The sequence below is a fragment of the Leopardus geoffroyi genome, chromosome A2 (assembly GCF_018350155.1).
Source record: "Leopardus geoffroyi isolate Oge1 chromosome A2, O.geoffroyi_Oge1_pat1.0, whole genome shotgun sequence".
In the NCBI taxonomy this organism is placed as follows: domain Eukaryota; kingdom Metazoa; phylum Chordata; class Mammalia; order Carnivora; family Felidae; genus Leopardus; species Leopardus geoffroyi.
In genome coordinates, this window is record NC_059331.1 from 154,301,191 (window position 1) to 154,316,328 (window position 15,138).

General features: G+C 45.4%; 1 protein-coding gene across 1 annotated transcript; it reads right to left on the reverse strand.

Annotated features, from left to right (window-relative positions):
- Positions 1-1,894: 1,894 nt before the first annotated feature.
- Positions 1,895-14,373, reverse strand: ZC3HAV1L (zinc finger CCCH-type containing, antiviral 1 like). The gene is made up of 4 exons (XM_045495822.1): positions 13,913-14,373; positions 12,892-13,027; positions 7,514-7,772; positions 1,895-5,764 (listed from the first exon to the last, which is right to left on the reverse strand). Exons 1-4 carry the CDS (start codon positions 14,287-14,289, stop codon positions 5,631-5,633), a joined length of 906 nt encoding a protein of 301 aa, XP_045351778.1. The 5' UTR covers positions 14,290-14,373; the 3' UTR covers positions 1,895-5,630.
- Between the last annotated feature and the right edge of the window lie 765 nt (positions 14,374-15,138).

The following is a 15,138-nucleotide window of genomic DNA, read 5'->3' on the forward strand; positions in this document are numbered from 1 at the left end:
GCTTTCAAATATCTTCTCCCATTCTGTCAGTTGCCTTTTAGTTTTGCTGAGATTTATGACCAGTCTCTTACTCTTGACTTATGACCAAGCTTGAGAAAAGTTACGATTTTGTAGGTTATCTGATTCTTCTTGTGACTTCCCACATCCTGAACCGAAGTGCAACTCCACATTTAATTTTTTGAAAATTTAAGTAAATCAAGAATATTTTTTTTTAATTTCTTAAAAGCTTACTTATTTTGAGAGAGGGAGAGAGCGTACATGTGGGGGAGGGAGGGAGAGAAAGAGAAAAGGGGAGAGAGAGAGAAGCCCAAGCAGGCTCCACGCTGTCAGCTTGGAGCCCAACAACACAGTACGCAATCCCACAAACTATCAGATCATGACCTGAGCCGAAACCAAGAGTTGGACGTTCAACCAACTGAGCCACCCAGGCACCCCGAACTTTTTGAAAATTTAAGTAAATCAAGAATATTTCTGTAAAAAACAAGACATAAAACCATATATTCATTACCACATTCAATGTGCATGTACTTGCTAATGGAAGAAATTGAATCCTGCCTTTCACATGTCACATGGAAAACTTCTCCTATAAATATTGAAGAGTAATGTGAATTGGTTAACAGTGCAAAAATGTTCCCCAGCTGCCATGTGTACTTGCAGTAAATACCACACAACTGCAGGTATGCCCAGAGCTACTGATCAGAAGACAAAGAGGAAGGGAAATGGAAACTGGAAACCACTGATTGTGCAAGGATCGACAGTATCCAGGCAATCCGAAAGGCAAGGACCTCTAATATCCAGGCAATCCAAAAGGCAGGCCTTGACAGGTTGATTCGTTTTTGCTTCCCACACGTTTCCACCACAGAAGCCCTCCACAAAGTCTGAAACGATATCTGTTTCCAATGATGACAGTGGTTCAGCCCACAGACCTGCACAGAGTTCACAAGCAATCATGTTTTGTGTTGAGGACGTAGGATAAGAGATGTGGAGAAGCATTTCCGTGGGGCCTGAGTGGTATAAGTCATAAGCAGAGAAAACCTTTTAAAGCAGAGGCCCAAGGCAGGGTCCTCTCTTGCCTGGGTCAGGGCAGTACTGATTTAACTCATCTGTGTTTTGATAATTAAACAGGGTAGTATATCTAAAGAACTTAGAACAGCACTACACAATGGTATTATGAGTGATTATTACTTCCTTCTGAATACATTCCTGTATTCTCCCAAATTTCTACAATGATATAATACTTTATTTTCCAATAAATCTCTTGGAAAAATATTCCTAAATAAGAATAGAGAAATTCAATGATAGAGTAATACGTTATTTTACAAATAATAATGAATATGAGGCGATGGATGTGTTAACTAACCTCAGTGTGGTAATCATTTCACAATTATATACATGTATCAAATCATCATCTCATACACCTTAAACTTACACAGTGTTATACGTCAATAATATCCCAATAAAGCCGGGGAAAAATTTTTTTAAATAATAATGACATTCCGAATCAATGAACAAAACTCAAAACAGCGCTAAGAATAAACATACTTTGAGCATATAGCAATAAAAATAAAAAGGAAATTGCATACACATATAAATCAATTTTATTTATGAATGTATAGATGTATATAATTATAATAAAAATTACCAAATAGTGAAAAGAAATACATTAAAAGAACATATGTCCTAACAGAGTTACTCAGAATTTAAGGAGGTTTTAATATAGTAAAACCAGTAACACAATCATGTTAGGTGGTTAAATGATAAAAATTATATGATTATACAAAGATACCAATTCTTACTAAAAGCTTCCAACAATAAATGTTTTTTCCCTTATTAAATAGAGAACATCTGTTTAAAGCCAACAATAAACTTCATATGTAATGAAGAAACATCAAAATTTATATTTTAACACAATTTTATTTAACACAAAGCAAAACAGAAATACATAAGAAATGACAAATATGTCTTTTTTGCAGCTATGGTTTTACATTTGGAAGAAACAAAAAGGCCACCTAACACTGGTAGAACAAAGATAATCCAACAAAAGACAAACATTTAAAAAATTAATAGCATTCTAATGACAGAGATTCCCATACTGAGTAGCAATACAGATGTATTTAGCCAAGAAAAAATTAATGTAATAAGGGATATATAAGGCCTAGATAAAACCAAGAACAAATTATCATGAGAGAAATCAAGGAACCCATCAGTAAGGAAGCGACTTAATTCCTTGATGGGAGGAGTTAGTGTCATAAGCATAAGTCTTAAACAGTTCATTTTAGACCTTGAGGATTCCAAATGAAGCACCAAAAAGATGTTTACCTTAAATAACACATTCCTTAGGGGGAAAAAAGACTTTTTGAAAATTAAAAATATATACGTGGGGGCAAAAAAGAACAACGAAGACCAGTATCATACGGATTCCATGGATTCAAACACAGAGTTTGATTCATTACATGACAAAAAATACTTCTTCACTGCGAAGTGTCCAAAAAGAAGAAATTACGGTTTTGTTTTGGCTCAAAGCTAGGGAGTAAAAGCAGAAAGCCTGTCAAAGCAAGTGCTACGAGAGAACTTTGAGAATGCTAGGAGAACGGCCTCTCTTGGGGTCAGGAAAGACTAACTAGCATTTTAAAGAATCTGGTTTTGCCAGGTTTCAAGGCAGGAAGAGGGAAGGATTGGCACTTAACAGGAACATCCTTTACAAACAGAGAGTCATAAAATAAAATGGCACATTCCAAAAATTACAAGTAGGTCAGTACACACAATATTGGTCTGCATTTTCAAAACTCAGTCAAAGCCCAATATTTAAAAACCTGAAAATGTATCATAAAATCTGGATCTGGCTTCTTTCGACTAGTTGGACAACATGACAGCCTGGGTCTGCACGCCCACATGGGTATGAGAGGCAGGTGCCCCCTCAGATGGGCAACTTGCTACGACACGTCCTCTCTCCCCCCATTTCTCTTACAGCCAGCTCACATCATCCATTTAGGTCACCTGTCTCATCCAAGAAGGCATTTGAGTTTATGACTCCTACCTTGCATCGTGGGGACCAATGAAGGTTATGGCAAAAGATAGCATGTGATTAGATCTGCATTTCAAAAGCCCAACTGGGCACAGGGTGGAAGGCTTGGGGATGGTGGGGGGTGGGTAGAAGGTGGTAAGGAGACCAATGAAATCCACAAAAGCCTATTGTATGAAAAATTAAAATGGGACTGCCATCACTGAAGGAAAGCAGGGGGCCACCTCGTACCTTCTATAAAAATACTCTCACAAGACAGACCCGGAAAACCAAGGAGTCCTACATCTGTGGCATAAGAGCAAGAGCTGATGAGGATTGGAAACAAGGCTGTGTGTAGGGGATGCAAAGAAAGGGGCAGAGGAGGACAAAAACTTGAGAGTTCTGAAGGGAAACTAATCTCCAACACTGGGTAACCAGTCTGACATAAGGAACCAGGAGAAAGACGAGTATGAGGACAATTTGCAGGGTTTTGCTTTAAGTCGGTAGTTTGTTGATACTCCAAAAATAAAGAAACCAAAGAAGGGACGAGTCTATGGGAAAGTTAGTATTTAACCTAGGTTATGTTGAATTTGTGGGGCCTATGGATGTGCACCTTCCCTCATACGCCCTGATAAATGACCAAAGAAAAATCATCTCCAATTCTCCTGTAGTAACTTTCCAACAGCTGAATCATGAGCTGGAAATGAGGGTCAAGTATAATTATATAAAATATCTTTACAGAATGAATACTAACAGAACTAAGCTTTAAAGGGAATATTATACATTCCCTATGTATTTACTGTACATAAAATATTGTAACAGAGATTACAGAGGGCTAATAACTGCACATAAAAGCATAATTAGAAGATGTATAAAAAAAACACAATACTGTAAAAGTCCACCAAGTCTCTTAATAGACAGGATATACATTTATACCCTACACTTTCCATTAAGAATTTAAGATGGGTAAAAAAATTTAATGAAAAATTAAAAAAGAATTTTAGATGGCTTATAGCAAAAATACACATAGTAAAAGGATAAAATGTAAATAATAATAATAAAATGTAAAAATAATTTTGTAAAAAAAACAGCACCAGGAAAAATCAGAACTAGGAAGAAGGAAACAAGGTATGCAGAACAGAAGGGCTTTCAGAAATACTGCTGTGGACAACCAAAGTGAAAAGATTAACCGCGTGACTCTTATTGTCCATGAGGAGAAAACACAGCAATTTCTCATTCTGAAAAGGATGTTTCTGCACACCTTCCCCAATAGAGAAGACAGCATTTCATGATAAAACATGCTTCTAAACTAAATTAATTCAGCTTTATGAAAAACTCACTACCCTTGTCCCTATTTCTCAAATGTGTTACTGCAGGAAAGTTAAACTTAAAAACAAACAAACAAAACTTTACACACTGACATTTGGGGATATCACAACAGGAAACCCAGAAAAAGATCTCATGATGCTGCTTCTCTGTACCCATCAATGAAAACAAAGAACCAAACATCTGAGCTTAACTGGATGAAGGAAGCTGGCCGGGGTGGAGAAGGGAGATAAAGGCAACGTGAAATGGGTGAGGTATATAGGTTTCTGATGGTCTCTCCTGATCCACAGAAAGAATGGATACGACTTCGAGGAACAGAGGAACAACATACTGTTTAAACGGTAGCAATGGAGCTTTGGCAAAGAAATTTAATAAAAAACGAAGAGTGGACAGAGTGAGGTAGAAATCTTTGGTGAGCACTCAAAAGTTATAAAGCTATGGTACTGGCTGAGGACGGATCCACAGAGGTGGGTATCATATGAGCACGGTACAAGTGATATCCTCTCGTGAAAATCGAGGAACCTCATCGAAAGCCATGCCATATCAGCACAGAGGAGGGCCCCAGGAACTGAAGGGCAAACACGAAATGCACCATATAAGACATACAGAAAACACACACAGGAAAATACTCACTTGCATATACTTAAAGAAACGCAAACCAAAAAAGACAGTATCCTTTAGCACCTACAAGCCTAAGCAAAAGAAGAAATTTAAAAATTCAGTATGGTAAGGATTTTAAGAGTCCTATTCAAAATTTGTGAGAAAGAATTGAAATATCCCAGAATAAGGGAAATAGTGAAGTAAGCGATCATCTGTTAGTGTATCCGTGCATTCAAATGATCATACGTGATAAAATGAGAATAGGGAAAGGTGCTTATGAAACTTTAAGAAAAAACAAGAGTGCAAAGCGTACATATTCTAGAACTACCACTATGTAAACTGTGTATATGGGCGCAGAGGAAAAACCCTGGGTGGGTCACAGAGCAAGTCAGCAGAACCCACTCCTTTTGGAGCTCCGGCCGGCCTGGGGAAAGCTCTTGGGGACTTCGGGCAGGATGGGCCATCTTCACGGTGCACGCTGGACCGACCCCAACCATACTCACGTCCTATCCTCTCTGCCTGCTCAGTGTCCAACCACATCCCCGACCACCGTCCTCGTTGATTTTACAACAACGTGTGAGGTAGGTACTACTACGACCGTGACTGGAAAATGATGAAATGAATGAGCTTACAAATTAAGCTCAACAGAAGCTTTGTTTTCAGACCTTCTAGTTGGACACGCTTCTTCTTTCACTGACGTCCTTTAAGATTTACCTGCATGTGGTTTCTTGGCTGACTGAGCGGGGCCGGGCACCAGAGGGCTGGCCTCTGGAGCGCCGGCTACGTGTACTCCTGGTTCTTCAAGGCCCTGTGAACACTCAGCAGAAGCTGAATTCCCTAAAAAGAAGACGAAGAGATGAGCTTTCCTGGGACACCTCTTTTATCGCTCTCTATTTCATTTTGTGTTGGGAGCATCGGCCCAGCAGATCAGATCCCAGCCAAAAGTCCCAACACTGCTCTGGATTTGGAGAGTTTGTGTTTTCTAGATTTATTTCACACACACACACACACACACACACACACACAAGTTCATAGTTAGGAGAGACCCACTAAACAAGACCAGATGAGGGTGATGACGGCCCTATACCTGGCCTAGAAGATCCCCGCCATCATTCAGGCTTCCCTAGACAGCCTCCAACACGACCTTCAAACCACCCGCTCAGGAAGTCAGCCACGACCATCCCAACAGAAGGAAACTCCGTATCAAGAAGCACCTGGGTGGCCCAGTCTGCTAAGCAGCCGTCAGCATGGAGCCCATTTCAGATGCTCTGTTCCCCTCTCTTTCTGCCCCTCCCCCCCACCTCTCTCTCTCAGAAATAAATAAACACTTCAAAAGAAGAAGGAAAAGAAAAGAAAACTCCGTATCGATAGTTTGGAGACTCTGACTTTGCTGGTTTGGTTTTCCCAAATTCGGCAATTCTCCTAAGCCTACCACCCACTGAAACTGATTTCCAGCTATAAACAAATCGAATAGAATAAGTAATCTGAATGCACTGTAGTTAAAAGTACACCAAACCACACTTTGTAGACCCATTTTTTTAATGGTAGACTATGCAGCAACATGGGAAAATATTTATGATTCTTGATAAAGTGAAAATTTAAGATACTAATGCATACTTCGAGCACAACTAGACTGGAATTTGTATAGTAACAGGAGGGACGGCCCTGCAAAATAAATGGTAACAATCATTGTGGATGGAGTGAGTGGAATCATGCAATTTATATCTCTACTCTCTACTTTCTAAATTTTTATGTAATATGGTTAAAACTTCTTAATAACTAAAAAAGAACATACTTTCTTAAAAGTTCTCATCACAGGAGAACAAACTTTGTAACTATGTATGATGACAGATGTTACCTACACTTAACTGCGATCATTTCTGCTGTGTATACAAATATCGAAATATGTGCCTCTGAAACTAATACAACGTTGTATGTTTACTACCTCAGCAAAAGTAAAGAAAGAAAAAGAAAACACTTTAATTCAAATTTAATAAAGAAATCCATTCCTGTGTTTTCTTTCCCTTTCTAGGCCACTGGCCCACCTCCTTCCTCTTTCTTCCTAACAAAGCTGTGAGGACGGTTTTACCTACTTCCTGGCCCCCAGCTTAGCGAGGAGGTACACTGCTCAAACCCTTGGGCAGATGTTATTAGCCGGCGGCGCAGAAAGTAAACTCTATCCCTTCCTTCCTTTAGTTAGAACCACAGTTCTAGGGGCACCTGGGTGGCTCAGACGGTTAAGCGTCCAATTCTTGGTTTCAGCTCAGGTCATGATCTCAAGGTTTAGCGACTTCGAGCCCCGCATCGGGCTCTGTGCTGACAGCGCATGCTTGGGATTCTCTCTCTCTGCCTCTCCCCTGCACATGCTGTCTCTGTCTCTCTCAAAACAAATAAGTAAAGTTTAAGACAAAATTTAAAAAAAAAAAAAGAAGAACCATAGTTCTCCATCAGAAAACATCAGAAAATATTGGTGGTCCGGTTTCCCCGAGGATAGAGCAAAACTTAGAATGTGAGGTGCTATCCCCCCCAGACTCACTTTCTGGTCAAAACTATGTGTCGGTAGTGTTCTCCCTCTGATATTCTCACCTTGACTTTCAAGCACCTTGTGCAGCTTCATATGCTTGTAGGTAGAGATTATCTGAAAATTAACGACACTTGGGACACTCAGTCCTTGGTCCTGCAGCAGCTTCAGGGCTGCGGCATGAATGAGCTGATGGGACCGTTTGCATTTCTGAAGTCTGCACTCCCCTCTGACAAAGGACTTGCACACGTGAAACTTGTTGCACTTCTCCTTCATGTTGCAGTAGCCATGCAGCGCTTCCCCTTTGTTGTACAGCAAACACACCTGGCACAGAAATGAAGCAACACTTGACACGTTTGGTTGCACTGTCATTTACGGCCATTGACGAAAGAAAAAAAAAATTATTTTTACGATTTTAGTTGTAAGTCATTTCTACACCCAACGTGGGGCTCGAACTCACAACCCTGAGACCAAGAGTCACACGCTCCACTGACTGAACCAGCCAGGCACCCTGAGAAAACATTTCTGTGAAAGAAGTGTGATCGGCAGAGACTTGGGCCATCATATGTTAAAATATAAACGAACTGAACAGTATGACACTGGTTCAGGGATGTATAGGAGATCAAGAAAAAGAGATCCTACACCTAGCCTCAAAATAAAAATATTCCTTAAAGATTTGATAGAGCTCAACAATAAAACTGCATGAGCCTCATGTTTCCTTAAAAAAAATTTTTTAACGTTTTTATTTCTTTTTGAGACAGGGGGAGACAGAGCATGAACAGGGGAGGGTCAGAGAGAGGGAGACACAGAATCCGAAACAGGCTCCAGGCTCTGAGCTGTCAGCACAGAGCCCGACACGGGGCTCGAACTCACGGACCGCGAGATCATGACCTGAGCCGAAGTCGGCCGCTTAACTGACTGAGCCACCCAGGCGCCTCAAGCCTCATGTTTTCTTGTAGAAGACTTTTTAACTAATACTGTGGTTCCGTGCAATTTTAAATTTTTTATCTTTTTTTAAAAAATGTTTATTTATTTATTTGGCGGGGGCACAGAGAGAGGGAGAGAATGAATCCCAAGTAGACTCTGTGCTGCGCAGGGCCCAACTCGGAGCTCGATGTCACAAACTGAGATCACGACCTGAGCCAAAATCAACAGTCAGTCACTTAACTGACTGAGCCACTCAGGCACCCCTAAATTTTTTATCTTAATGCTTTTGTTGTTCAAAAATAAACACTATTCTGGCTTTCTGTATTTTCTTAAAACAGTTTTTTTTAATGTTTATTTATTATTATTAGTTTAATGTTTATTTATTTTTGAGAGGGAGATAGAGTGTGAGAGAGAGAGAGGGAGACACAGAATCCGAAGCAGGCTCCAGGCTCTGAGCTGTCAGCACAGAGCCCAACGTGGGACTTGAACTCATGAACCACAAGATCACGACCTGAGCTGAAGTCGGACGCTTAACCAACTGAGCCGCCCAGGCGCCCTATTTATTATTTTTGAGGGAAAGAAAGTGATCAGGAGAGGGGCAGAGAGAGAGAGGGAAAGAGACAGAGAGTCCCAAGCAGGCTCCACACTGTCAGTGCAGAGCCTGAGGCAGGGCTTGAACCCACGAACAGTGAGATCATGACCTGAGTGGAAATCAAGAGTCAGACGCTCAACCGATGGAGCCACCCAGGCAACCTGAAACCGTTTGGATGAATTATATTTTTTTCTAGAAATGTGTGCATTTCATTGAAATTTTCAAATGTATTAGTATCCCATTGTACGTATTTCCAATGTGTGTTTCTTTCAACACCACCAAGTAATTCTCAGAGGACAATGACCAGATGTCCCACAGATTTGAACTTCCCCCGAATACTGTCTACCTGGACATAGCGGCAGATCCCACAGGTTAAGGGCTCAGTCTCACGAGGCTGCCCCACTTCGAATGTCCATCTGTTGCTGCCTGAGCTGCTATAAAGGTCATCATCACCTCCTCCTCCAGTTAATGGGCCAGAACAGCTCACAGGAGTCAGATGACCACTTTATTATAAAATGATATAACCCGGGAACACGCAGGTTAGAAGAGCCGCATGTGGAGAGGTGAGGGGAGAAAAGGTGTGGAGCTTCCATACCCTCTCCTGGGGCCTCACTCTCCCAGCACCTCCGTGTGCTCACCACCCTGCACGCTGTCTGGAGGTCTGTCCTTTTGGGTTTTTATGGAAACTTCCTAACACAGGCATGATCGATTACATCATGGGCCATTGGTAAATGAACTCCATCCTTAGGCCCCTCTGCCCTCCCAGGGGGTGGAAGAGTGAGGGGGAGGGGATAAAAGTTACAACTCTCGGGGCGCCTAGGGGGCTCAGATGGTTAAGCGTTCGACTCTTGGTCTCGGCTCAGGTCATGATGTCACAGTTCATGGGGTTGAGCCCCGCGCTGACAGCACGGAGCCTTCTTGGGAACCTCTCTCTCCCTCTCCCTCTCTGCTCCTCCTCTGTTCACACAGTCTCTCTCTCTCTCTCAAAATAAAGAAATAAAGTTAAAAAAAAGTGTTGGGGGGGCGCCTGGGTGGCGCAGTCGGTTGAGCGTCCAACTTCAGCCAGATCACGATCTCGCGGTCCATGAATTCGAGCCCCGCGTCGGGCTCTGGGCTGACGGCTCAGAGCCTGGAGCCTGTTTCCGATTCTGTGTCTCCCTCTCTCTCTGCCCCTCCCCCGTTCATGCTCGGTCTCTCTCTGTCCCAAAAATAAATAAACGTTGAAAAAAAATTTTTTGAAAAAAAAAAAAAAAAAGTGTTGGAAAAAAAAAAAAAAAGTGTTGGGAAAAAAAAAAAGTTGTTCTCCTGACAACCAGCTCCCGTCCTTAGGTTACCAAAGGGCTTTCCAAAAATCACTTAACAACAGACACCTTTAGAGCTCTCATCATGTAGGAAATTCCAAGGGTTTTAGGAGCTCTATGTCGGGAATGGGGATGAAGACCAAATATATTTATCATTATAACCATAAGATCACAATGTTTGTCCCTATCGTCTTTTTTTTTTTTTAATTTTTTTTTTTTAACGTTTATTTATTTTTGAGACAGAGACAGAGCATGAACGGGGGAGGGTCAGAGAGAGAGGGAGACACAGAATCTGAAACAGGCTCCAGGCTCTGAGCTGTCAGCACAGAGCCCGAAGCGGGGCTCAAACTCACGGACCGCGAGATCGTGACCTGAGCTGAAGTCGGACGCTTAATCGACTGAGCCACCCAGGCGCCCCCCTATCGTCTTTTTATTACGTGATGTATCTGTTCCTGTGTACTGTGTCTTTAGGAGAGTGGTGGAAAGGGGTCATAGCCATTTCCATACAAGAGATGTGGGGCACCATTCCTGATTCCTCCGTGGTCCCCGCTACCAAAGTGGCCATGCTGTGTGTCACAGGATACATACCTCCAGTGCTGGGTGACAGGACCAGGGGTGGGCTCCTGTCCCAAGTGCAGCCAGCCCACTGGCTGCTCACAAAACACTGTGGTAGTCGGGTATGACAAGACGAGGCTGGACCCAGGAGAGCAGGCACAAGCCATAAGGAAATGGGCCCAATAAGTTCAACAATGTAACAACGTTAAACATCTGTAAGTCAAACAATATCGTAAAAACTAAAAGGTTGGGGCGCCTGGGTGGCTCAGTAGGTTGAGAATCCGACTTCAGCTCAGGTCATGATCTCACAGCTTGTGGGTTCAAGCCCCACGTCGGGCTCTGTGCTGACAGCTCAGAGCCTGGAGCCTGCTTCGGATTCTGTGTCTCCCTCTCTCTCTCTCAAAAATAAATAAACGTTAAAAAAAATTTTTTTTTTAACTAAAAGGTAACTAGAAGTGTCGCCAACCCTTCTCTCTCAGAGAGGAAGGACTGGACTGGACCCCCGTTACTGCCATTCTCTTCTCCCTTCCTGCCAATAACCTGCTCCAGCTGTGGCTCCGGGTCCTTCTGGCAACATCGTTGGAATGTATCTGGCTTATAACCATGACTGATCAAGTCTGGCTTCAAAGCCCAAAGAAGTGAGAAAGGAGATGTGGATGCCAAGAATAAACCCCGTGGCTAAGGCTGACTCCAATGCTGCCTTCCACATACAGATTCTACTGCCTTGAGGGCGGCCTTTGCCATCTCACCAAAGGCTCCAGCTCATACCTCCAGCCTTGTGACTTCCTTCCCTTCTCGACCCTGAACTACCTTAGCATTAACGGGGCACCACACTCACAAACTACCCTCCGGTTTCCCAACATCCCCCCTTCTTCCCACCCCACCCCTCTTCTGGCAACTCGAATGTCTACGACATCATCAGTGCTAGAGTAGCAAATTCTACTTTTCACTGGTGGGCTCTTGTAATATTTTCTTTGGGGATTCCAACTGTTTTGTTTTCAAAAAGTCTTTGTGTATAGCTAAACAGAAACAAATACGCTAATTTCACCATGACAGCAGTTCTAATGGGCACTGGTTAAACATTTGGAACTAAATCACCTCAAAGCAATTAAAATTGGTATCTAAAGCCCCAAGAAAGTAAATGGGGGAGGATACTTTCAACAAACGTGACCACAAAAGGGACCTGTATCATTACAGACATCTAATAAGGGCGCCTGGGTGGTTCAGTCGGTTAAATGTCTGACTCGTGATTCAGCTCAGGTCATGATCTCATAGTTTCGTGAGTTCGAGCCCCAAGTTGGGCTCTGCACTGAAAGCATGGAGGCTGCTTGGGATCCCCTCTCTCTCTCCCTCTCTCCCCCCCCACTCTGCCTCTCCTCCACTTATACAACCCCCCTCCCCAATATATAAACTTAAAAAAAAAGACACCTTATCAATTAATAGGAAAACAAATGCCTCAACAGAAAAATAGGCAACAGCATAAACAGGCAATTCACAAAACACAGGCTTCATAGACAGACGTAAATTCAAATCTGCTATGTGCTATGTGACCTTGAGCAAGTTAATGTAGCTGAGTCTCAGTTTCCTCACCTGTAAAACAGGGACACATTATTAATGAGCTAAGATATGTGAATGACTTAGCCTTCAGTAAGCAGTCAAAAAACTAGTGGCTAAGAGCGCCTGGGTGGCTCAGTTGGAGCCTCCAACTCCTGGTTTCAGCTCAGGTCATGATCTCTGAGTTCGTGAGTTTGAGATCTCTCAAACGGTGCAGAGCCTGCTTGGGACTCTCTGTCTCCGTCTCTGTCTCTCTCTCTGCCCCTCCCCCACTTGCTCTCTATCTCTCTCAAAAAAATAAAAATAAAATAAACTAGTAGCCATTTTCGTTATTTCTTTATCACACGCGTCCATCACTCCTTGTGGATCAAAGCCTAAAATCACAGAGACTGCATAAAGGTCAGCACTGCACCATAACCTCCACCCATACACCTGACCTCTGCAAGGTGACTTTTGATGTTCTCGATCTCCTTCATCGTGCATTCAGTATGAGGGTGAATTCTTGGTAACTCACCTCTGGTAAAAGGCACGGGTCATTCTGTAAAAGCAGGATCCGAAGCTGGGCCTCATTGAGGCCAAAAAGCCCATGGTTTTTCAGAACTTGGATGTTGACGGGTGTGTGGATATCATGGGAAAGGGTACAGGTAGACCTAGGAGAACACACAGCTCTGATCAGAGGCCCACAGGTGAAGGGGCCAGTCCGCCAAATTCCTGGCCTTCGACTCACGTGTGAAGTTAAACAATTTTCCCTGAACCCAAAGATACCACAGCTAATAAAGCCAGCACTAATAATAAAAAAGCCGAGTGGAAGCCACTCTCCTCCCAAGGTCACTTGCATTTTAAATCGGGATGCCTGAAAGCCAGCCAAAGGCACCCCCTGCCCCAGTCACCTGCCTCGATGCCTTCTGTTGTTGGCCGGAAGGTGACTGACCCTACTTCTCCACCCCGAACAGCTGCCCACCCCCCACAGTCCACCGACGTTGGGAGTGAAGTGTGCCCCCGACCCCGCTTTGGGGAGCCTGAGGGAACCAAGGATGACCAGAGGCCTCAGAACACCGCCCTCGGTTTCCTGGGGGTCATCCCAGATCGGGCTTTCTAAACCCGGTGAGCACCGACTCACTTGGGTAAAACTTTGAGGTTACGTGCAAAGAAAGGAAGGACACTCTCGACAAAGGGTCCGAGGACCTCACAGGTCCGCAAAAGCCCCCCAGTAGGACCACCGGAGTAAACGAACTCAAAAGTCCCAGTCCGGATTTCCCGCGGCCGCGCCGAGAAGGTTTCCGCGGGCAGGGGCTGGACTCCGGGGGGCGAGCAGCGGTGAAGAAATCCAGACCGATCGGGACGACTTCGGGCCTCGCTCCGCGCCGGAGCTGGAAGCGCAGGGGAGCCCCCCTCCCCCACCCCCGAGGACGCCGCGGGGGCCCCTTCCCGGGCCTTCCCTTCCGCCCTCCGACGGCGGGGCGGGGTGCACCCCCCGAACGCGCGATCCCTTTTCTCCTTCCCCCGGGGCCCCGCTCCCCCGCCGCCCGCCTCACCAGCAGTCGCGGTTCGGGCACTTGCCCAGCATGTGGCGGCGGCAGAGGTGCAGCTGGTCGCAGGCCTGGCACTCGCCGCGCTGGTAGCGGGCGCAGAGGCGCGCGGAGGACACAGCCACCACCCGCCAGGCGCAGGGGCCGCCGCCCGCGCCGCCCGCGCCGCCCGCGCCGGCCGCCGCCTCGGCCTCGGCGTCCCAGAGGCCCTCCCTCATCTCCACCTCCTGCAGCAGGAAGCGGTCGGGCCCGGCCTGGCGCAGCACGTCCCGGAGCCGGGCCTCCGAGAGCTCCACGTGGCCGCGCAGGTCCCGCAGGAACATGCGGCCGCCGTTGGCGCACAGCACCTTGGTGAGGAAGGAGCACACCGTGGGGTCCGCCATGGCCGCGGCCGAGCACGGAAACCCGAGGCGGGCAGACTCCTCCCAGTCACGTCCACGACTCGGGCTCGAGCTCCCGGGGCCGGGCCGGGGGTGGGGGGAGGGCGCGCCGCGGCGGCAGAGGCGGGGGCGGGGGCGGGGGGCCGGGCGGGGGCCTGCGGGCCACCCGCGGGTGCCACCGTGTTCACTGAGCGCCGGTCAAGGGGAGGCCTCGCCTAGAGGGACGTGGGTGGTGGGGGGAGGCGTGACCCGTGAGCAAATGAGAGGATCCGAGGCGCCCATGAGGGCTGCAAAGATAAAACGGGTAATGAGGTACGAGGGGCCTTAGGGGGTTGCTGGGGGAAGGACTCCAAGGGAGCCACCAGCGGCATGTGGGCATGTGGCTGTCGAGGCCTTAAAACGTGACCGGTTGGAACCGAGAGGTGATGGAAGTGAGATACACGCCCTGGATTGCGAAGGTTTTTGGATGCAAACTATCTCATTGAGAACTTTCTCAGTCGTGTTCACTTGATGATACTGAAATAAAAATGTTCTGGGGCGCCTGGGTGGCGCAGTCGGTTAAGCGTCCGACTTCAGCCAGGTCACGATCTCGCGGTCCGTGAGTTCGAGCCCCGCGTCGGGCTCTGGGCTGATGGCCCAGAGCCTGGACCCTGTTTCCGATTCTGTGTCTCCCTCTCTCTGACCCTCCCCCGTTCATGCTCTGTCTCTCTCTGTCTCAAAAATAAAATTAAAAAAAAAAAAAAAAAAAAAAGTTAAAAAAATAAAAAAACAAGAAATAAAAATGTTCTTACAGTTTCATCTGTTTCTTTGACTTTTCTGATGTAGCTCCAAGCAAATTTTAAATTACATGTG